Source organism: Vipera ursinii, assembly GCF_947247035.1.
Source record: "Vipera ursinii genome assembly, chromosome: 7".
Lineage (NCBI taxonomy): Eukaryota > Metazoa > Chordata > Lepidosauria > Squamata > Viperidae > Vipera > Vipera ursinii.
In genome coordinates, this window is record NC_139521.1 from 28,124,329 (window position 1) to 28,147,736 (window position 23,408).

The window sequence follows — 23,408 nt, forward strand, 5'->3', positions numbered from 1 at the left end:
TGAAAAAATAATGGTAGTACTGGGATAATAAAATTCTGTAAAATAATTAAATAACTGTTTGTTTATATTTTTATTTATGTACAAAATTAAATACCTTTTAATTGTATTGCTTTATTGTTTGTGTATAGGTATAAGCATGTACCAAATAAAATACTACTTTTAATACACCTTATCATTAATGTACAAATAAATAAGAACAAATAAATTTGACAAATTCCATATAAAGATATTTATTCCTATTTCAGCTGAAATTATAGTTTATTATGTTCATGAATGTCTACAACTTTATCACAAATGGTTTTGCATAACTAATGGTGAAACAGAATATGAATTCTTACTGAATAACAAACTATACTCAGGGACTCATTCTGATACTCATTAAACATTCTATTTTCTTGCCTGATTTAAACAAGATTTGCAATATGCAAATTGCAATAATGGAAAGCAGATTTAATAGAAACAGACGTAAGAAATGTTCAGGATAATTGCCCATACCACAGAACAATACAGATGGTGAAATCTGTTGATATGTTACTGTAGAATCCCTAGGTGAAGTTGAGAGGGTCAGAAAACCAAGTTTGGCATGCATAGTTGTCTTCATCTATGAGGCAAAATATATGTTGATATTATGTTCAATTCTCTTTTCAAATATTTTGATTATTGGTTTTTAATAGATCGTGCGGTTGAAATAGGTGCTCCTCCTTTGCTATGTGGGAAAGCATCTAGGGATATTAAACAAGAAATAGAGAAATTAAACAGTAATCCTCGAGGAAGAAAGCTAAGGTGGTTTTCAGAATGTTTATCAGTAAGTATTAATTTTTAAAAAAAATTATATATGCAATATAGAATTTTCATTAACAGTCTCTATTGTATATGGATTAATATTGAATTTAGAGTTCACTGAAATTAGCTTAGTCAATAGGCTTATTGATTTAAGTGGGAATTAAATGGTACAGATTTGAATCATTCTAAACGATTAAACTCTTTATATGTAATATAGAAGCCCTGGTTTAAATCAGGCAAATAATCTGCAGTTTTCTTTGTTATTTGCTATCTGTTGAAAGATTTTATTATAAAGTCTAGAAATACCTGAAAATTATAGAGGAAAATTTGAATTGTATAAAGACTTTATTATGTTCTTAGGCTAGTAAAAACTATACATAAATAATCCAAAGGGTATATTATGCAAGGTAAATCAAAGTATAATGCCATAATCTTGCAATTATATAATATATTTATTGAATTCACATCTTCACTATATGACTTTTTACTAAAAGCATCATAACTAGTCGTTATATTACCAGTTAAATTGCTGATAATAGCTAGTTCTTATATTACCAGCATGCACAGAAAAATTAGTTCCAATCTAAAATAATAAAATTTTATAGTGACAGAAATAGCAAAAGATCACAGACACTTAGAAATAAAGAGCAACCTATAGAGCCTCTCTAAATTCCATGAATCCAGTCAATTTAATACTTTCCAGAGAGCATCTTGAAAAAGACGTTAATTGCAGGCTGTATTCTAATATGGCATTAACAATATTTTCCTTTTTAAAAAAAATAATTTCAGCCCCGAGGAGGCAGTAAAAACCTATGGGATCTGGTTGCAGTAATAAAGGGTCAAGATGATAGTTTGCTCCCACAGAATTATTGCAAAGGAATTATGCATATGAAACATTTGGTTAAATTTAGAATGGTAAGTTTTATTCAGACTGAATATCTTTACATCATTTTGGATTTTGCAGTGCATGTCTATGTAGCCATAATTTTCCCCACAGATCTTCCTCCTATTTCCTCCTATTTCCTCTCATTATTTGCTTTGGTAGCAAAGGAGAACAAAAGAGTGACTTAGGCAGCACAAATGGCAAAGTGCTTCCTTTGATCCCTCCTTACGAATTACAGTGATGCACTCTGGGGGCTAGAGTACTTTGGCTTCAGTCCTGGGGGAGTAATCCAACGAGCTGGGAACTCTTGCTAATTGGAGATTTTCTGCTCCCACACCTCTAGAGAAAATGTTGAAAACTGTCTTCTCAATTAAACTGAGCAGAAGTTTAATTGACAACTTCATTGGCACTGTGGGGACCCATAATACAACACCAGTTACAGATCGGTATAGCTTTAATGAAAGGAAGCCTCATAGTTACTAAATATTTGCAAAGAATATTTATAACAAAATTCTCTAAAACAGTATGGATGGAAGAAACATTTGAAACCCACTCTTGGACATTTCTCTTTTAAAATATCTCTTCTTGCACTTGAGCCATTGAATGGCAGTGATTATAGATCTAAATGTTTTTTACTCTATATTTAGTTTAGCTTACATTTTTCCTCATTAGATTAAGCATGGCAGTTACAAATGATAATCATATCCTTAGTGTACAAATGTCAAAATATACAATAATTCTGTTCTGAATTACTATGCATATTTTACTACTTTAGCTATAAGGTAAAGGTAAAGGTTCCCCCGCACATGCATGCTACTCGTTTCCAACTCTAGGGGCCGGTGCTCATCTCCGTTTCAAAGCCGAAGAGCCAGCGCTTGTCCGAGGATGTCTCCGTGGTCATATGGCCGGCATGACTGGACGCCAAAGGCGCACGGAACACTGTTACCTTCCCACTGTAGTGGTCCCTATTTTTCTACTTGCATTTTTACATGCTTTCGAACTGCTAGGTTGGCATACAAGAATAGAAATACTGTTTTTCTTTCTAAGAAGAATTTTCATTGGAGTGAAACTTTTTTATTACAAGAACTACAGTATTGGGTTGAATTATTGTGAAGTTTTGTAAGAAATATTTTAAACCAACAGATCAACAGCCAGCTTTTGTTACAGAAATGACAGAAACATTATCTTGTTGCAGTTAATAATGGATCACCTTTTTGTACATTTTAAAGTATCTACACCTGAAACATTTGGGATGTTTCTGCAAACACATCTGCAAACTGAGTTGAAACAAAGAGATGTACTTTTCTTCAGTATGATTTGCTCCCAATGAATTCCATTTAAGGTTTGCTATAAATGTCCACAGAAAAAACATAAAAAGAAGACAGTTCTTGCAAATTAGAAATGAACTGCCCAGGAATATACAAGAGGAGCCACTGTTCCTAAGGCACATGTATTATCTTTTGCCAGATAGCTGACTTTCTGTAACTAGGTCCATGGTGGCGAACCTATAGCACGTGTGCTACAGGTAGCACGCAGAGCCCTTTCTGTGGGCACATGTGCCGTCACCCCAGTCCTAGGCCTTCAGCTGGGTTTTATAAAACCTTTTCGCTTTAGGCCTCCGCCGCCGTATGCAAAAAAAAAAGTTCAATCAATTAATTCCAACTTCTCGTGGGGAAAAAAAACTTGCAAAGTTGGAATAGATTGAACTTTTTAGTCCCACCCAGTCTGCCATTACCACCACAGCCATGCCCACCCAATGGGCCACACCCACCCAATGGGTCATGCCCACCCAGCACCCAATGATACATAAGTGGCTTTTGGGTTGCAGTTTGGGCACTCAGTCTCTAAAAGTTTCGCCATCACTGAACTAGGTGATCTACCAGAATTTTTTTTTGCTTAGAGCAGCAGTTCCCAACGTTTTCTATACCCCGCACCCCTAGAACACTTCTGATATATTCTCACACCCCTTACAAAAGTTAGAAATAATGGCAATGAATTATGCATATACACTATAATTTTGAAACCTCTAAACCCAAGTTTTTGCACCCCCTGGAATATTGTCTTGCACCCACAGGGAGTCACAAATAAAAGCAGATTTCTTTGGGTTCCCATTTATATCAGCATTCATTCTCTCTTTTCCATCTTCCACATAATCATAGCAGTATTAACTACTGTATGTGATGGGAACAATTATGTTAAATATGAACCATTCTACAGATGGAGAGAACCTAACTATATGACAATTGATCATATATTAAGAAACCAGCTAAGCATGAAATGAAAAATACATTTTCTTTCTAGCTTAAGAAAAATTAATATTGAAGTTCTACTGTTTCTTTGATTAAAAAAACTATAAATTTGATTGTTTCCCATATTAGATCAAATCCAGAAAGATTTTGGAATGATTTTTACAAGGTAGATAGGTTAAGAATGATAGGGCAAGACACACTCCACTTTTTCCTCTTCCAGCATCTACTCACCTACTTTTCCCAGCACCTTATCTTCCCTGTCTGCTCTCATCCACTAACACTGCTGATATACTACTTTTTCCTACCTTTCCTCCTCTGATTACCTCTGTACAGAACTACCCATATTTGTATCTTTTCCCTGAACAAAACAGCTTCATTTTGTTATGTATACAAATCAAAGCACATGTGTTTAGGCATGGATCTCTTGAATATTTAAATGTTCAGAACAGTTCATGCCTGCAACATTTTGCACATGTCTTAGAAACAATTTATTTTGGTTTTATCCTTGTAGTCCAAAGCACAAGAACTTACAACAGTAAAGATGTCTAAATTTGGAGGAGGCATTGGTGTACCTAGCAAGGAGAAAAGGCTAAAAGAAGCAGCAGAGATACATCTGAGACTAGGTCAAATTCAGAGATACTGTGAACTTATGGTGGAGCTTGGAGAGGTAAGCACCTGGACAATTTTACAGTACATAAATATATTATATGCAATACTAATATTGTAAATAATTTTAAAGGAAAATATTGGGGAAAAGGGAGCAAAAGATTGCAAATAGTCTAAGGAGTAAGAGTTATTTTTAAATAAGTGAATGGTGGGCAACCTGTCAATTATTTTTTTATATAAATGGTCTTCTGTTTCTTTTTTGCATTAATTTTAACCAGAAATATTTGAGTAAAATCTATCTCTGTCTTTGTATTATACGGTTACTTTTAATAAATCAGTTCCATTCAATTATACTTTAAGCATGCAATTCTTCGATACTTCCCAAAAAAAGATTTTATGGTGTATTTGACTTGTCTCAAATACTGTCTATTGTGTAGTGGGTTGTGGACTGCATGGCAATGAAGGAACAGATGAGTACTGCATGTCAGCTCTTTATTAGTGGTAGGCGCGTACTGAACAAAGGGGGTTACCTGGACCCCTTATATACCTAGCCAGGTATCACTCTGGCCAATCCATCCATCTGTGTCTCCCGCCGAAAACCCTTCAGCCATTCCGGCCACAACACAGCGCCACCTGGTGGTTCCTGCAGAGCTGCTGCTTATACCCTGTACATAACACCCCTTCCCCCTTAAAAGAAAAAAAAACATATAGAATACAATTGGCATGCATACTACATTACAACACAATATCCATAATATTCTGTGAACAGCTCTGGGCCTGTTCAAGATTGCACATAACCTGCAAGATACTGTATGTTGGTGGTCTGTGAGTCCTGATAGACTGTCTCAGTCCTTGCTGGTCTTCCAAATCATCATCGGTGATGGTTGAGCCCTGGTCCCAATGTTCTGTTTGACCCAGTCCCTGGTCCTCTTTATTTGGTTCAAATGTTTTTTGTGGTGATTGGTCACCCTGAGACCCTTCAGGAACCCGCTTCCTGATTTGATCTACATGACGCCTGATCTGGCGATTCCCCTCCACCCCTACAATGTAGGACAATGGCCCAGTTCTGTCAACCACCATCCCCGGAATCCAAAATTGACCTGGCCCGTAGTTCCTAGCCCAAACCAAGTCGTTATTGAGAAATTCTCTGGGGGGCGGAGCCAACTGTCAGAGCGGGCGGCTGTGTGAACGGAGCTCTCTCCACGCACAACCTCTCACCCAGTGTTCGCGGGGGCTTTTCGGAGCTTCAGGAGGTCCTGTAGGGACATCCGAAGTTGCAGGCAGCCCGGAGAACCTTCATGAGCGGCGGTTCGTGTTGAAGATCCGGAGAAAGTCTGATGCGAGCGAACCGGGGAGAAGGAGGCCAGTAATGGCCGACATGAAGATCTGACAGAGGGACGGAGCTAGCACGTAAGCAGCGGGACAACGGTAGAGCGGAGCTGACGGAGAGTGTATCCGAATATTAAATAGGAAGCGCTTGTGAAAGAGGTACTGGTTCGAAGTGGGAGCCTCACGGAGAGGGAATAAGTGGCGATAGAAGTCTTGAGGGAGGCGTTTGGCAAAAACAGCAAGGGAAAGAAAGCCGAAGACTATATGACTGTATTCTAGCTGGAGATAAGCTACAACAGGTCAAAGTCTGAGCTTTGGAGCCTTACAGACTGAACTCTGGATTGTCGGGCGTGGAAAGCGATCAGCTTGGTCTAGTCTGGTCTATCCTGGTAAATTTTGAATTTGTGAACTTTTGAAACTTTTGAAATTCTACTCTACTTGTCACGGGCGGCCATTTGATATAGCAATTTAGTAACTGGAGGTTTGTTTAGTGGGACACCTACTGGTCTTTGACAGCAGAGGAAGACGGAAAAGGTGCCAATTTCTGCGCCGGAAACGGGGAAAAAAAAAAGAAGAACGTGACTTTGAATATATTCATACTATAGAATTCTATTATATAAATTGCTTAGTTGGTAATAAGTATCTGGTGGTAACTGTTTTATATATCTTTTGTCATAGAGTTAAAAGGTTTATATAAGACTCAGGGTATTACACATTGATAAAACGCTGTTATAATTGGGGAAACATGACAAGTATCTCAGGAGCAACTAAGCCTAGCGCTGGCAAAAAGGCGGCAGCACAGGGACAGGGGATGGCCTCAAGTCCCTCCAATCAGAAATCTATAGAGGATATGCTGCAAAGGGAAAGATCTAACTCGAATTCCTTTAAAGATTTACATGCCCTTTTGCAAAACCTACACGAGGCAATGGCCAAAAACCACGAGGAGATGAAGAGAGAAATAGGCCAAATAAGAAACGACACTGGTGAATTAAAGGGGAAAATCCAAGCGATAGATGATAAATTTGAAGGGATTCAACAACAATTAGTCAAAAATGAACAAAGACTTCAAGATATGGAGGCTAGAATGGAAAAAGAGGAAAAGAGAGTAGATGATTTAAATGAAACACTCCTTCAGGCTAATAAGGAGTTAGAAACAACAGTCATTTTTCTGGAAGCAGAAAAGGCTGCTCATTATCTACGCTTCCAAAACGTTCAAGAAAAAAGAGGAGAAGATCTGTTGGTCATGATGGCAGAACTGATGGCAAAGGCACTCGGTGTAGGGAAGGAGGAAATGCTGGCGGAAATTGATGAAACATACAGGGTTCAAACTAATTATGCGAGAAGGCACAACGTCCCAAAAGAAGTACATGTAAGGTTAGTTAAAAAATCAATTCGGGATGAGCTTCTGCATAGATCTAGAGAGGAACCATTAGAATTTCGGGGCCAACCAATCACCATCCTTAAACAGATACCTAAAAGGATGAGGGATCTGAGACGCGGCTATCAATTCTTAACATCTAAATTAATAAGAGAAAATGTAAACTTTAGATGGCTAACTCCAGAGGGTATCCTAGTTACGTGGCAGGATAGAAGGCATAGACTGGACACGATAGAGAAGGCAGAAGATTTTTACAAACGCCACTTCCATAGCCAAGAGGAAGTAGATTTAGAAGATCAAGATGGAAGGGAGGTAAGAGAAAGAGATACAATACGTGTGGCAATGGTTGGGAAGATCTTAGCTACAGAGGATAGAAGGAACAAATCCGGTGAGTTAACAGAGAAACATGGAACTAGAGACAAGGAAGAGAGAGAGCCCCGAATCACGAGATCCACAAAAACCAGAAATAAGTAAGATGAAGGGAGGTGAGTGTAGTATTATGTCTGTGAATATTAATGGATTGAATTCGCCAGTGAAAAGGCGGAAATTTTTTAATAGGCTTATTCACCAACAATTGGATATCGTGGCAATACAAGAAGTCCATATAAAGGAACAACAAAAATATTTGTTAGTACAACCAAGAATAGGGAACCTATTCGTTTCCTTAGACCGACACAAGAAAAAGAGAGGAGTGGCACTATATGTAAACCCAAAATTGACTGCAAAACAAATTTATAACGATAAAGAGGGTAGAATACTGATAGTCGAGGTTATAATAAATCACAGGAAGGTCATGATGGTAGAGATATATGCCCCAAACCATAACCAAGAACAATTTTTCAAAACACTTCACAATAAGATATGTAGCATTGATTATGAGGAGATTTGTTTAATAGGAGATTTTAATGCTATCCTAGATATAAATTTGGATTATATGGGAAAGACGCTTAGGAAAAAGAAGAGAAGAACTCTACCGAGATCTTTTCTCAACTTGGCTGAGGAACTAAATATCCAAGATGTCTGGAGGGAAAGAAATCGTAAGGCTAGACAATATACATATTACTCCAACCGACATAACTCATGGTCTAGAATAGACATGGTACGGATGATGAAAGAAATTAGTTCAGAAATAGACGAGGTACATATAGCGACAGGTACTTGGGCAGATCACAATCCTATTAAACTTATCTGGAAAGGTTCCAAAAAAATACCCAGATGGACGCTTCAAAGAGCAATTTTAAAAGAAGACGAACTCAAATCTAAGATGGAGAGAGAACTAAGTTTTTTCTTTAAGGAAAATAAAGCTATAGACACCTCAGTACAAAACAATTGGGATACAGCTAAGGCAATGATGAGAGGGGTAGCGAGGGCATATATGGTATATAAAAATAAGGGGAAAAGACAACAACGGGAAAGATTAGAAGAGGAATATAAGAGCTTAGAAGTTACACTCCAACAAGATCCACAAAAAGAGAATATCAAGTAATCTATGGATCTGATTAAACACAAACTTAACATTCTAGACAAAGAGAAATTAGCACAACAATTGAGAAACACGAAACAAATTTTTTTTGAAAATGCAAATAAACCGGGCCGGTGGCTCGCATATAAATTGGGAAAACAAAAGGGGAAAAACTGGATTCACGAACTACGAGATGAGGAAGGGAGAATATTCCACCAGGAGGAAAAAAAAATTATAGCCCAGGAATTTTATGAACGTTTATACAAAGAAGATAGTCAGGCAAGTGTGGAGAAAATGGAGGAATATTTTCAAAGAGCCAAACTACCCAAGGTCACAGAAGATACCAGAAATATGTTAAACGAGGAAATTCGACTATCTGAGGTGATAAAAGCTATTAATGCACAAAAGAATAATAAAGCATCGGGACCCGACGGTCTTCCATCAGAAATTTATAAAGAATTACAAAATATCCTAGCTCAACCCCTAGTGGAGGTATTTAACGCAGTATTAGAAGGCGCAAGGACGCCTAAATCTTGGCTAGAGGCAAACATAACCCTTATCCCGAAAGATAACACGGACCATACATTAATCCAAAATTACAGACCCATATCACTTCTTAACTCGGACTACAAGATATTTACATCAATTATAGCGGAACGATTGAAACGATTTCTGAATGATTTCATACACGCAGATCAGAATGGTTTTCTCGCTAAGAGACACACTAAGCACAACATTAGAATAATATTAGATACATTGGAGTACTATGAGTTACATAGCGAACAACAGATGGCATTACTTTTCTTAGACGCCCAAAAGGCATTTGACAATGTTAAATGGTCTTTTTTGTGCCAACAGCTTAGCTTTATGAATATGGGTGAAAAATTTATAAATATAATTAGGGCAATTTATGACAATCAGGAAGCAAAAATAATTATTAATGGGGAAGCATCTAGCAAGTTTCAAATTCAAAAGGGAACACGGCAAGGCTGCCCCTTATCACCATTGCTGTTTATATTGACTCTTGAAGTATTAACGAGAACTATAAGAAACGACCCAAAGATAAAAGGATTAACCATTAAAAAGGAAACCTTTAAATTGCAAGCTTTCGCGGACGATCTGGTTTTTATTATGGAGGATCCATGTCAGACGGGACCAAAGCTATTGGAAGAATTATCTAAATATGGTGAGGTTGCCGGACTGCGAATAAATAGAAATAAGACCAAGATGATTGTTAAAAATATGACCAATAAACAAAAAGGTAATCTGGCCGGAATCATGGATATAGAAATAGTCAAGAAAATAAAATATCTAGGGATTAACATTACGGCTAGATGCACTTCACTCAAAAAGGATAATTATGATAATGTAGTGAACCAAATAAAAGGTGATCTGGAAAGATGGGGAAACCTAAAACTCTCATTATTGGGAAGAATCGCTGTCATTAAGATGAATATTCTGCCTAAAATCCTGTTTCTGTTTCAGAATATCCCAATTCAACTCGACTCTAAATTTTTTCGAAATTTGGATAAATTATCACTAAATTTTATTTGGCAGGGGAAAAAACCAAGAATTAAATTGAAATATTTACAGGACACGAAGGAAAATGGGGGTTTTGGATTGCCAGACTGGGAATTATATTACCATGCCGCGGCCCTGAGCTGGATTAGAGAATGGGTAATCTTGAGAAATAGAAGACTATTAACTTTAGAGGGTCACGATTTGCAATATGGCTGGCATGCTTTCCTATGGACGGAGAAACAAGGTCTTTTCTCGCATTTTCAAAGACATCGGATCAGGCAAGCGCTACTTAATACTTGGAAAAAAATTAGATCTCACAATTACACCAAAATACCGGTCTGGCTATCCACCCTTGAAGCGATAGTTTACCCAAATCTGTTTGATTTGGGTAACATAATCTCATACAAGGATATTCTGAATGAGGAGGAGGAATTGAAACTTAGGAATGAACTAGAATTACAAGGTATAAAACTCGATTGGTGGGCCTACTTACAAATCCAATCGAGATTTAGGAAGGATAAAAATGAATGGGGGATATATACCTCTGAAACAGCATTGGACAAAATATTATTGGGACCGGACTCTAAACAAATAAGGAATTTTTATAAATTACTTTTGGGATATAAGCTGTTTGAAGAGCAAGTGAAAGACCCCATGTTGACCTGGGCTAACAATTTAGGACATAACATCGACTTAGATACTTGGCAAACAATTTGGGATAGAAATAAAAGGATAACACTGGCCTCATCGTATAAAGAAAATTTATTTAAAATGTTTTACCGATGGCATCTTCCCCCAGCCCGCTTAGCAAAATGTACACAACAGCATCTCCCAAATGTTGGAAGTGTTCTGAAGAGATAGGCACATACTTCCACACGTGGTGGTCTTGCAGTAAAACACAAAAATTTTGGAGATTGATTTGGATTTGGCTGAAAGAAATATTGAAACAAGATCTGGAGTTTAGTCCAGAACTTTTCTTGTTGGGAATCACGAAAGAGAAATATCCTAAAGATGTGCTATACTTAATAATCCATATTATCACAGCAGCTAGAATATCATTTGCGCAAAAATGGAAAAAGAATGAGATCCCAGGAGAAAAAGAGGTTATTAGGAAAATTTGGGATTGCGCTGAAATGGACAAATTAACTTTGGAATTAAAGAATAAAGATCAATCAGACTATTATAGAATTTGGAACAAATTGTATCTTTGGATGGATAAAAAGAAAGGTCTCTATTAGGTTTTACAGACTAGCTCACTGTTTTTAATATTGTGATATTTCACCGATTTGTAATCTAAGTGTATTTAAGTGTATTTTTGATGTACATATATACATGTATATATATATATTTAAACATTGTAGACAAAAAGGTTTGTCAGCTCACTGGTATTGTGTCCAATGTTTTTAAATAATAAATTTAATAAAATTAAAAAATTAAAAAAAAAGAGAAATTCTCTGGAGACTCTGGGATGCTCAGTCTCAGCAGCCACTCTATCAGAGAGCAGCCTGTCCAATTTGGTGATGAGCCTCCGGCCCCAACGAAGTTCCACTGGACTCTTGCCTGTGGCAGTGCAGGGTGTGGTGTGTTGAGCTAACAGGAACTGTGCCAACCATTGATGTCAGTCGCCATTGATGATGTGCCGCAATGCGTCCTTGGTTGTTCTTACCATGCATTCTGCTAATCCATTAGTCAACGGGTGGAAGGGCACCGTTGTAACATGCCTAATCAAGGTAATAATAATAATAATAATAATAATAATAATAATAAGTTGGAAGGGACCTTGGAGGTCATCTAGTCCAACCCCCTGCTCAGGCAGGAAACCCTATACCACTTCAGGCAAATGGCTGTCCAGTCTCTTCTTAAAAACCTCCAGTGTTGGAGCATTCACCACCTCTGGAGGCAGGTTGTTCCACTGGTTAATTGTTCTAACTGTCAGGAAGTTTCTCCTTAGTTCTAGGTTGCTTCTCTCCTTGACTAGTTTCCATCCGTTGCTTCTTGTCCTGCTTTCAGGTGCCTTGGACTCCCTCTTCTTTGTGGCAGCCCCTGAGATATTGGAACACTGCTATCATGTCACCCCTCACCCTTCTCTTCATTAAACTACACATACCCAATTCCAGCAACCGTTCCCTATATGTTTTAGCCTCCAGCCCCCTAATCATCTTTGTTGCTCTTCTCTGTACCCTTTCTAGAGTCTCGACATCTTTTTTACATCGTGGTGACCAAAACTGGATGCAGTATTCCAGGTGTGGCCTTACCAAAGCATTGTAAAGTGGTATTAGTACTTCACTTGATCTTGATTCTATCCCTCTGTTAATGCAGCCTAGCACTGTGTTGGCTTTTTTGGCAGCTGCAGCACACTGCTGGCTCATATTTAACTGATTGTCTACTAAGACTCCGAGATCCCTCTCACAGTTACTACTATTGAGCAAGGTACCACCTATACTATACCTATGCATTTGATTTTTCCTGCCTAAATGTAGAACCTTACTTTTTTCACCATTGAATTTCATTTTGTTAGATAGTGCCCAGTGTTCGAGTCTGTCCAGATCCTTCTGTATCTTAAGCCTATCTTCTGGAGTATTGGCTATTCCTGCCAGCTTGGTGTCGTCTGCAAATTTGATGAGTTCCCCATCTATCCCCTCAGGTGAATGCCTGGAATTCAGCAGAGGTGAATTGAGGCCCATTGTCTGAGACTAATACTGTACGTCTGGAAGGCCATGTGTGGCATAGAGCCCCCTGAGCACTTGGATGGTTTTGGCTGAGGTCATGCTAGTGACTGGTATCACTTCTAGCCACTTAGAGTGGCTGTCTACCACCACCAAGAACAGCTGCCCCTGGAAAGGGCCTGCATAATCAATGTGTACTCTGGACCATGGAGTGTGTGTCCCCATTTGAATACTGGTGCATGGGGCATCTCAGGTCTGGACCTTTGGCAATCATAACAACTGTTAACCTGTTCCTCAATAGCTTTATCGAGACCGGGCCACCACAGATAACTTCTTGCTAATGCTTTCATTCTGACTATTCCTGGATGTCCTTCATGTAATGATTTAATGACTGTGTTTCTCAGTGTTTCGGGAATGATTACCCTACTTCCCCATAACAGGCAGCCCTTGTGTGCTGACAACTTGTGCCTCCTATGGAAATAAGCCTGAAATTCAGCTCCTGGAGTCTTTTCTTGCCACCCCATGACTACCCAAGATTGAACTCTGCTTAGGACTCTGTCTGCTGCTGTTTCTGCAGCTATGTCTTTTGCCTGCAGGGACACTCTGGGAGATCCTGAATGTACAGTATCTGGGCTGCTGGTGCTGGATCAGGTTCAGCCCTGTCTAAGGGCAACCTGCTTAATCCGTCTGCATGACCCATCTCTTTTCCCCGTTTGTGCACTAACTTGCAAGAGTATGCAGATAGGAATATGGACCACCTAAGCATTCTGGGTGATAATATTTGAGGTGTCTGTTTATCCATTGTGAACAAACCCAATAGAAGCTTATGATCTGTGAATATGGTGAATTCCCTACCGTAGAGGTAATCATGGAATTTCTTGACCCCATCCACTATGGCCAGGGCTTCCTTGTCTATTTGAGCGTAGTTCCTTTCCATCCTAGACAATGTGTGTGAGTAGTAGGCAATGGGCACTTGGTCCCCATTGTCTTCGAGATGGCTCACTACAGCACCCACTCTGTATGGGGATGCATCACATGCAATGCATATGGGTTTTGACTCTATGAAGTGGGTGACAGTGGAGTTACTAGACAGTAGTTCTTTCAATTTCCACAAACTTTTTTCATGACTCTTTGTCCACTTCCAAACAGCTTACTTGTCTAGGAGCCTGTGCAGAGGCTCAGCTATGGCAGCTTTGTGTGGCAGAAATGAATGATAAAAAATTTAAGAGCCCCAGGAATGCCTGTAATTCCCCCTTTTTTTGGAGTGGGGGCCATTTTTATTGACCTCACCTTGGATTCAGCAAGATGAACCCCCTTGGCATCTATCCTGAAGCCTAGGAACTCAGTAGATGTGATCCCTATGCTGCACTTGTCTTTTTTAAGTTTTAGCCCTGCAGAGTGAAATCTGTTTAAGACAGCCTGCAGTCTTTCAGCCAATACCTCCTCAGAGCTTCCAGTGATGAGGACATCATCAAAGTAAGGGCGTACTCCTGGAATGCCCTTCAGTGTTTTCTCTATCACTTCTTGAAAGATCCCTGGAGCTACAGAGATACCGAACTGTAAACGGTTAACTGAAAGCTCCTCTGTGCGTTACTATGGTCTGCATGTCAGCAGTCTCCGTGGAAACTAGGAGCTGCTGATACGCTTGTGCCAAATCTAGCTTTGCAAAAATGGCACCACCCTGAAGAGAGGCGAGGATGTGGCTGACCATCGGAACCGGGTAAGCATGCGAATTTAGGGCCCGGTTCACAGTGCATTTGTAGTCAGCGCAGATCCTCACCTCCCTATTAGCTTTTAGTGGGGTAACTATAGGGGTCTCCCATTCACCCCCTTCTACGGGTTCCAACACCCCCTGGTCCACTAGCCTGTCCAACTCCCTCTCTATTTTATCTTTAAGGGCAAAGGGAACCCTTCAGGGTTTGATTCTAATGGGCATGATGTTGGGGTTTAGCTTAAACTTGATGGGTGGCCCTGTGTATGTACCTAGCTTGTCCTCAAATATGTCTGCAAATGCTTCGCAGATGGATTCGAGGCTCGTGGCCTGGACCCTATGGATCCCTGAGATCCCTATGCCCAGAGCCTTGAACCAGTCCAACCCCACCAACAGAGTGGCCTCCCCCTTGATTTTCATGGGAGCATGCTGGAAGTCAGTTAGTTTTAGGTTAGTCGGTCTTAAAGTAGCCCACCGGTTGCTCCAGCCGCATACTTGTTTAAAAGTCTCCTCAGATATTATCGAGACAGTGGCTCCGGAGTCTAGCTCCATCTTACAGGGTATTCCCTGCAAGTGGACTTCTACCATAATTTTGGAGGTGAGTAACCGATGGACCCCCAAATGGGAAATGGCCTTAAGGTTCACTACAGCGTTGGAGGTCGCATTTTGGGGTGTTCCAGTACCTTTTGACGATGCGTCCTCTTTCTTCTGACGGCTCTGGCAGACCACAGCGATGTGGCCTGTTTTCCCGCAGACTTGGCACTTAGCCGAGTGAAATCTGCAGGTCACTCTTGCGTGGTTCCCCCTGCAGCCAGCACACTTGGGACTGGTTGCTCCGGCTCCAGAATAGCGTCAGTACTGTCCCCTCTGGCAGCTCTCTGCGACGCCATCGGTCTCCACTGAGCCCCCTGGTCTACCCGCAGTTGCATTGGTTGTTGTTGTGCCTCGATCTCTGCCACCTCATCATTGTCCGTTCCGCCGTACACAGTGCTCTCCTGGTGCACTGATCCCCCGGAGCTGCTGCTGGGTCGGTGGGTTGTTTGACTGTTGCCGCTGGCTGCCTCATATGCTTGGACCTCATCCAAGACCTCTTGCAGGCTCATTTTTGGCTTCGTGAGCAGTTTCTGCTGCAGCTGCTTGTCACTCAGCCCGAAAGTGATACAATATCACAGGCGGTCCTCTAAGTCAGGAAACTTGCAAAGATGAGAGGCTTGTCGCACGTCCGCAATGAAGTCAGTTGTAGACTCGCCCGGCCTCTGGATCCGCTGGCAAACTGGAATCTCCAAGACATCTCAGACCTCTTAGGCATAAAATGCCCGTTCAGCTTTCTTATGAGGTCGCGGTAGGGAACAGTTGCGATAGGCATGGGTGCGAAAAACCCCACGGCCACATCGTAGATGGCAGACCCACTGATGTACAGTAGCACCGCCGCCTTCGTGCGATCCTCTGTGATCCGGTTGATGAGGAGGTAGCCTTCAACCTGGCCCAAGTGCGATTCCCATCGCTTGGGCCGGTGAATGTCGAACTCACGGATCTGAGTTATTTTTGCCATGGTCTGACCGGTCCTAGGATGCTGTTTCGGCAAGGATCGGGAAAAAGAATTCTTTTCCTCTGATCCAGTGATTTCAGCTAGTGACTTCAGCTAGTGATTCAGCTCTGTGCGAAACAGCAATCCCACCCTCGTCGCCACTATTGTGTAGTCGGTTGTGGACCGCATGGCAATGAGTACCGCATGTCAGCACTTTATTAGTGGTAGGTGCGTACTGAACAAAGGGGCTTACCTGGACCCCTTATATACCTAGCCAGGTATCACTATGGCCAATCCATCCATCTGTATCTCCCGCCGAAAACCCTTCAGCCAATCCGGCCACCTGGTGGTACCTGCAGAGCTGCTGCTTATACCCCATACATAACACTGTCTATTTAGTATAATGGTTAAGGCATTAGGCTACAAACTGGGAGACTGAATTTTAGTCATCCTTTAGGCACAAACCAAGCTGGGTGATTTTGGGCCAGCCACTCTGGGAAGAAACCCTAGGAAAGAGGTAATATCAAACCACTTCTGAAATCCTGCCAAGAAAGCTGCAAGAACTTAGCCAGTCACAGGAGACCAAACACTGTAGGTACATTCCAAGACAGTCCAAATATTTTCAACTTTTATATTAATTGCCACTAAAATACTACTTTTTCTATCTTTTTATTATTAAAAAAGTGTAACTAACTATATAATGATTATTAGAAGTAATAATCCATCAGAAAGTACCTAATTGTCCATGAGGAAATATGTCTTGAAGTAAACAGTTTTTTTCCAATTTTGTCTTGAACAGTGAGAAATGATATACTAATTTCTTTACTGATTTTTGTTTTCCTATAGAATTCTTTTTATAAATAAAACTGAAAAATTAATGTTATATTTTAGCTGTCCTGTTAGAAAGAACTAACAAAAGTAAAAGTAAAGACTATTAAACACACACACAATCTGTGGTGAAAATAATAAGCACAATTTATTGTTTCAGTGGGACAGAGCACTGTCAGTTGCACCAGGAGTATCTATGAAATATTGGAAGAAATTGATGCAAAGGTAAGATTTTTTTAAAAAAAAAAGTGCACTGCAGGTTCACATTGACTTCAAATTTTGCAGCTGGAAGTGTAATGCTTGAAGGTAGGGTTTTTTGCACAGTTAAATGTATATTTTTGCATAAGAAAATATCTCAGTTTTAACTAAGATATAGAAATTACTTATTGTCTCTCACTTTTCCTGTCCCCCTCTATAAACAAACACACACACACAAACATTTTGATGAATGCTATACAACTGTAGATCTAATGAAGAAAGTATATATGAAATGTTTGAAGGAAGTATGGATGGGTAAGACCTACATCCATACTGAGAAACAGCTTGTTACCAACATTTCAACATAATGAAAAGGAAACTGTTCCCAGAACTTTTGATGGAGCAACTACACATTATATCCTGGCTCAAAAAGAATCAGAAGAACAATTGGAGGTGTAACCAACACTATCACCCCTACATTAAAGAGGAGGCATTCAACAGTAGATTGAGAACCTGAAGAGCTGGAAAGCACTCAGCCCTGACATGAGCCACACCTGCTAGTTAAAGAAACTAGCAGTGCATGAACACCTAGCACTACAGATGTACCAGCTACTAATAGCAAGCTCTTCCATCCATATTGAACAGTGCTGATCATGAAAGATACCCCCCTCAAAAGAACAGCATCATCCAATTACCAGCCAGTAATCTGGAAAGTGCCAGTAGGCATTATAGCTGCCAAGCTACAGGACCATACAAACAACTAATATGAGCAGAGCTCAGAAGACCATTGGGTATAACACTACTGTAGAGGCTCAAAACACCAGTTGTTCATTGATAGAACGGTTCTCCAAGACTCAAGGTCTACATAGATCAATTTGAGTACAGCCTTGATTGACCACAAGAAAGCTTAGCTTGGTACCACACCGAAGGATCTGTGTATGCTTGGCACTATACAGAGTCAACAGAAAACTAAAGACCTTTGTCAGGTACTCAGTGGAACTAAGGAAGACAATGAAATTCAACTCAAGACAGCATCCACAAATAGGAATCAAGTGTGGCATATACCAACTGCTGCTAATCAAGTACCCCTGATCAATTGATCATCAGCAAGTGTGACTATCTCTATAAAAGCTGAAGTTTTAGGAGTTTACTGGTCTCCAGCACTGAGGTATATATTAACACAATGCCAAAGAGGAAAGACATCAGCAGTGATCTTAGAGAAGCAATTATTGCTGCCCATCAATCTAAGAAGGGTCATAAAGCCATTTCCAAACAATTTAAAGTCCATCATTCTACATGTAGTCAGGAAGATTATTCACAAGTGGACAGTTGCCAATCTTCCCAGGAATGGATGTACTAGCAAATTTATCCCAAGGTCCTATCATGCAATGCTCAGAGAAATTGCAAAAAATCCAAAAGTTACATCTCAGACTCTATAGGCTTCAGTTAGCATGTTAAAGTTCATGGCAGTACAAAGAGAAAAAGACTGAATAAATATGGTTTCTTTGGAAGGGTTGCCAGAAGATAGCCTCTTCTCTCTAAAATGATAAACAAACATGGCAGCAGAGCTTAGGTTTGCAAAGTTGCATCTGAACAAATCTCAAGACTTCTGGAACACTGTTCTTTGCATAGATGAGACCAAAGATGTTTGGCTAATTGCACAATTCCAGGTTTGGTGAAAATTAAACACAATCAGCACAATCATCTCATACTAACCATCAAGCATGGTATGGACGGGTGATGATTTGGGCTTGTTTGCAATCACAGGACCTGAGCACCTTGCAGTCATTGAGTTAACCATGAACTTGTCTATATACCAAAGCATTCTAAAGTCAAATGTGAGGCCATCTTTCTGACATCAAAAGCTTGGCTAATATTGCATCACACAACAGGACAATGATCCCAAGCACACCATCAGCTATTCAACATTATGGCTGAAAAAGAAAAGAATCAAGATGTTGCAATGACCCAGTCAAAGTCCAGATCAAAACCCAATTGAAATGCTGTGGCGGGACATCCCGTGGCTGTGCATAAACAAATGCCCCCAAACTTCAATGAGTTGAAGCAATATTGTAAAGAGGAATGGGCCAAAATTCCTCCACAACGATGTGAGAGAGTGAAAAAGTCGTACAGAAAACAATTCATGCTATTGCTGCTAAAGATGATTCTACAAGCTATTGAATCATAAGGTGTATTTAGTTTTTCACACATGGCTTCTCTATTTTTGTAAAACAAATGATGACACAGTCATAGTGTAATAAATCAAGTATAGTTGTTCATCTGAGATTGTGTTTTTTAAAACTGATAAGGACCAGATGATTTTTTAAATTTTATATTGTTTGTGTTTCTTATTTATTTTTTTATTTTATTTTTTTATTTTATTCAATTACAAACAAAACACATATAAATCTAAATTTAAAAAGTATGAAAAAATACAAATACTACTGTGTACACACACACCCTGGGAGACCATTTTTATTACCTATATTTCTTCTCATATAACAACTAACAATGTACAATATATTTCAATTGTGGCCTTATCCCCTCCAAAACAGCATATATTCTTGAGCAGGTTTATTCCCTTTGCCTGCCACCAAGACTGTTTTTATAAACTCATCCCATATTTCATTTTAATTATTTACTTTAATCATTCCTTTTTAAAATTTAATTTCTGTTATCATTTATTGCCATATTCCTTATTTCATTATGCCACTCATTTCTTTGAATAACCCAATTCCGTCTCCAATATTTAACCATCACTAATCTAGCTGCCATTATCAAATTTACAATCAATTCCTTTTTTGCTTCATTTATATCTTGTTTTTCCACCAGTAACAGTAATGCAATCCTCAGTGACATATCTAAATTTACCTTCAAAAGTTCTCTAATTTCCCTAAACACCATGTCCCATATCTTTTGTGCGCTATCACAATCCCACCACATATATTTATATGTTCCAATCTCTTTCTCGCACTTCCAGCAAATATTTGTATATTTAACATCTATTTGATTTAATTTACGTGGTGTTGGGTACCACCTACATATCACTTTATATCTATTTCCCTTAACTCTGACATATTCTTATATATTCTTCTGTTCCAAATATTTTTCCAATATTTATCGTTTATTTCTCCTAAATCTGTTTCCTAGATTAATTTTAAACCTTTTGCCTGATCTTCTAGTTCAGTTAATATTTTTATATTTATTATTTAATATATATTATTATTATATTATTATTATTTAATATTCTGCATATTTTCCCAATTTTTCCTTTACCTATATATTCTTCATTTTCCTCACTTTTTTATAATCATTTCAAATTTTGTTAACTGTTTATCTTTCACCTCGAATTTTTCTTCCATTTTTATCCATTTCTCTAATTGTATTAAATTCAGTCAATTTAATTTAGTATCTGATAAAACATTATTTATTTATTTATTTATTTATTTATTTATTTATTTATTTATTTATTTATTTATTTATTTATGGGATTTATATCCTGCCCTATCTCCCGAAGGACTCAGGGCGGCTAACAACCAAACATATAATAAGTACAGAAATTAAGATAAAAATAAAATTAAAATCATCTGTGCAATATATTAAAATTAAAAACTAAAAATAAATTAAAAATTCTAAATATAATTAATTAAAATGCCTGTCAGTCCAGGTCAGCCTGGTGGAAAAGGAGTGTTTTGAGGCTGCGGCGAAAGGATTGGAGATTTTGGGCCATCCGAAGCTCAGGGGGTAGCTGATTCCATAAGGCTGGCGCTCCCACAGAGAAGGCCCTCCCCCTGGGGGTCGCCAGCCGACATTGCCTAGCTGACGGTACCCTGAGGAGGCCTTCTCTGTGTGAGCGTACTGGGCGATGGGAATTTGTTTCCGGCAGCAGATGGTCCTGCAAGTATCCCGGGCCTAAGCCATGTAGGGCTTTAAAGGTAAGTATCAGCACATTAAATCTCACCCGGAGGGCAACCGGTAGCCAATGCAGCTCACACAGGAGGGGTGTAATATGGGAGTATCGGGGTGCTCCCATCACAACCCATGCAGCTGCACTCTGTACCAGCTGAAGCCTCCGGGTGGTCTTCAAGGGCAGCTCCATGTAGAGAGCATTACAGTAATCTATACGGGAGGTAACGAGTGCGTGGGTGACTGTACGTAGGGCATCTCGGTCCAGGAAGGGGCGCAATTGGTATATTAGGCGAATCTGGGCAAATGCCCCCCCAGCCACGACTCCAATATGATCTTCAAAACTGAGTCGTGAATCTAGGAGGACGCCCAGATTGCGTGCTCTATCAATGGGAGGTAACATCTCTCTTCCTATAGTCAAAGATGGAACCTCTTGAACTAAACGAGATGACGGTATGTAGAGCCACTCAGTCTTGGCCGGGTTGAGTCGAAGCCTGTTTTTTCCCATCCAAATCTGTACCGCTTCCAGGCAACGGGACATCACATCGAGGGCATCACTGGGTTGGTTCGGGATGGAGATGAATAGCTGGGTATCATCAGCATACTGATGATATTTCACCCCGAAGCCACGGATGATCTCTCCCAGCGGCTTCATATAGATGTTGAACAGGAGGGGCGAGAGCACCGATCCCTGAGGCACTCCAAAACTAAGAGGCCTAGGGCTTGACCTCTGCCCTCCTGCTAACACCGTCTGCAAACGGTCCAAGAGGTAGGAGGAGAACCACCGCAGAACGGTGCCTCCCACTCCCAACCCCTCAAGACGACGCAGTAAGATACTGTGGTCGATGGTATCAAAAGCCGCTGAGAGATCTAATAGGACCAGGACAGAGGAATAACCTCTATCTCGGGCCCGCCAGAGATCATTCACCAGTGCGACCAATGCTGTCTCCGTGCTATGCCCAGGTCTGAAACCCGATTGGTACGGATCCAGATATTCAGCTTCCTCCAGGTTCAAAGGGAGCTGTCGTGCCACCACGCTCTCAACGACCTTCGCAAGGAAGCGAAGGTTGGAGACAGGACGGAAGTTGTTTAAAACAGCTGGATCCAATGCCGGTTTCTTGAGGAGGGGCCTTACCACCGCCTCTTTCAAGGCGGCAGGGAAGTACCCCTCACTCAGTGAGGCATTGATAACTGCTAGGAGCTAGCCTCGTGTAACCTCCCGAGATGCATAGACTAGCCAGGAGGGACACAGGTCCAACAAACATGTGGCGGCACTTAGTTTCCCCATGAACTTGTCCACTTCATCCGGAGTCACAGGATCAAACTCTTCCCAAATGTACTCGGCCAAATTCATCGTTTTCCTCTCGTCAGATACTGCCCAGTCAGAGTCCAGACCAGCCCGAATCTGAGCAATTTTGTCCACCAGATATTTACTAAATTCCTCAGCCCGTCCATGTAGGGGGTCCTCTCCCGTCTCTTGATTTAAAAGGGAGCGGACCACTCTAAATAGGGCGGCCAGGCGGTTATCTGCGGACACAATGAGGGTGGTGAAGTAGGCGCGTTTTGCCACCCTCATTGCCACAAGATAAGATCTAGAAAAGGATCTTAACTGTGTTCGGTCAGACTCAGACCGACTGGTTCTCCAAATGCTCTCTAGGCCCCTTCTCTGGCGTTTCATCTCCCGCAGGTCCTTGGAGAACCAAGGAGCGAGTTGGGACTTGCACCGGGTCAGAGGCCGCAAAGGGACAACGCGGTCGAGAGCCTCCGAAGCAGCCTGTTGCCAGGCATTAACTAAGGACTCGACCGGGCTCTGGGAGAGGGAGGTGGGAATCAGTCCAAGCGCCATCTGGAATTTATCTGGGTCCATCAGGCGCCTGGGCCGGAACCACCTGGTCGGTTCCACCTCCTGACAGCGGGCGGTGACGTGACGGAGGCCCAACCGCAGGAGATAATGGTCTGTCCATGAAAGGGGTTGTGATGTTGGAGTAACCCCACCCAGACCATTTAGCCACTGCCCAGAGATAAAAATAAGATCAAGCATGTTTCCTCCCTCGTGAGTTGGGTCCTGAGTAATTTGGGTCAGGTCCATGGCCGTCATGGAAGCCATGAACTCTCGGGCCACTTCTGATGCACTGCCCAGGGAAGGTAGATTAAAGTCTCCCAGTACCATAAGTTTTGGAAATTCAACCACCAATCCTGAGATGGCGTCAAGTAGCCTGGGATGAAGTGGACAAGATCATGGGGAAACTAAGTGCCGCCACATGTTTGTTGGACCCGTGTCCCTCCTGGCTAGTCTATGCATCTCGGGAGGTTACACGAGGCTGGCTCCTAGCAGTTATCAATGCCTCACTGAGTGAGGG

At 40.6% G+C, this 23,408-nt stretch overlaps 1 protein-coding gene across 1 annotated transcript in view; it reads left to right on the top strand.

Annotated features, from left to right (window-relative positions):
- Nucleotides 1-23,408, top strand: part of WDR17 (WD repeat domain 17) — a gene marked incomplete at its 5' end in the record, with an annotated part of 122,707 nt that overhangs the window by 66,270 nt on the left and 33,029 nt on the right. Inside the window, 4 exons of the mRNA XM_083367342.1 lie at nucleotides 675-805; nucleotides 1,573-1,698; nucleotides 4,427-4,582; nucleotides 17,105-17,169. Coding sequence (XP_083223468.1) covers nucleotides 675-805; nucleotides 1,573-1,698; nucleotides 4,427-4,582; nucleotides 17,105-17,169 — 478 coding nt within the window. The remainder of the gene's footprint in view (nucleotides 1-674; nucleotides 806-1,572; nucleotides 1,699-4,426; nucleotides 4,583-17,104; nucleotides 17,170-23,408) is intronic.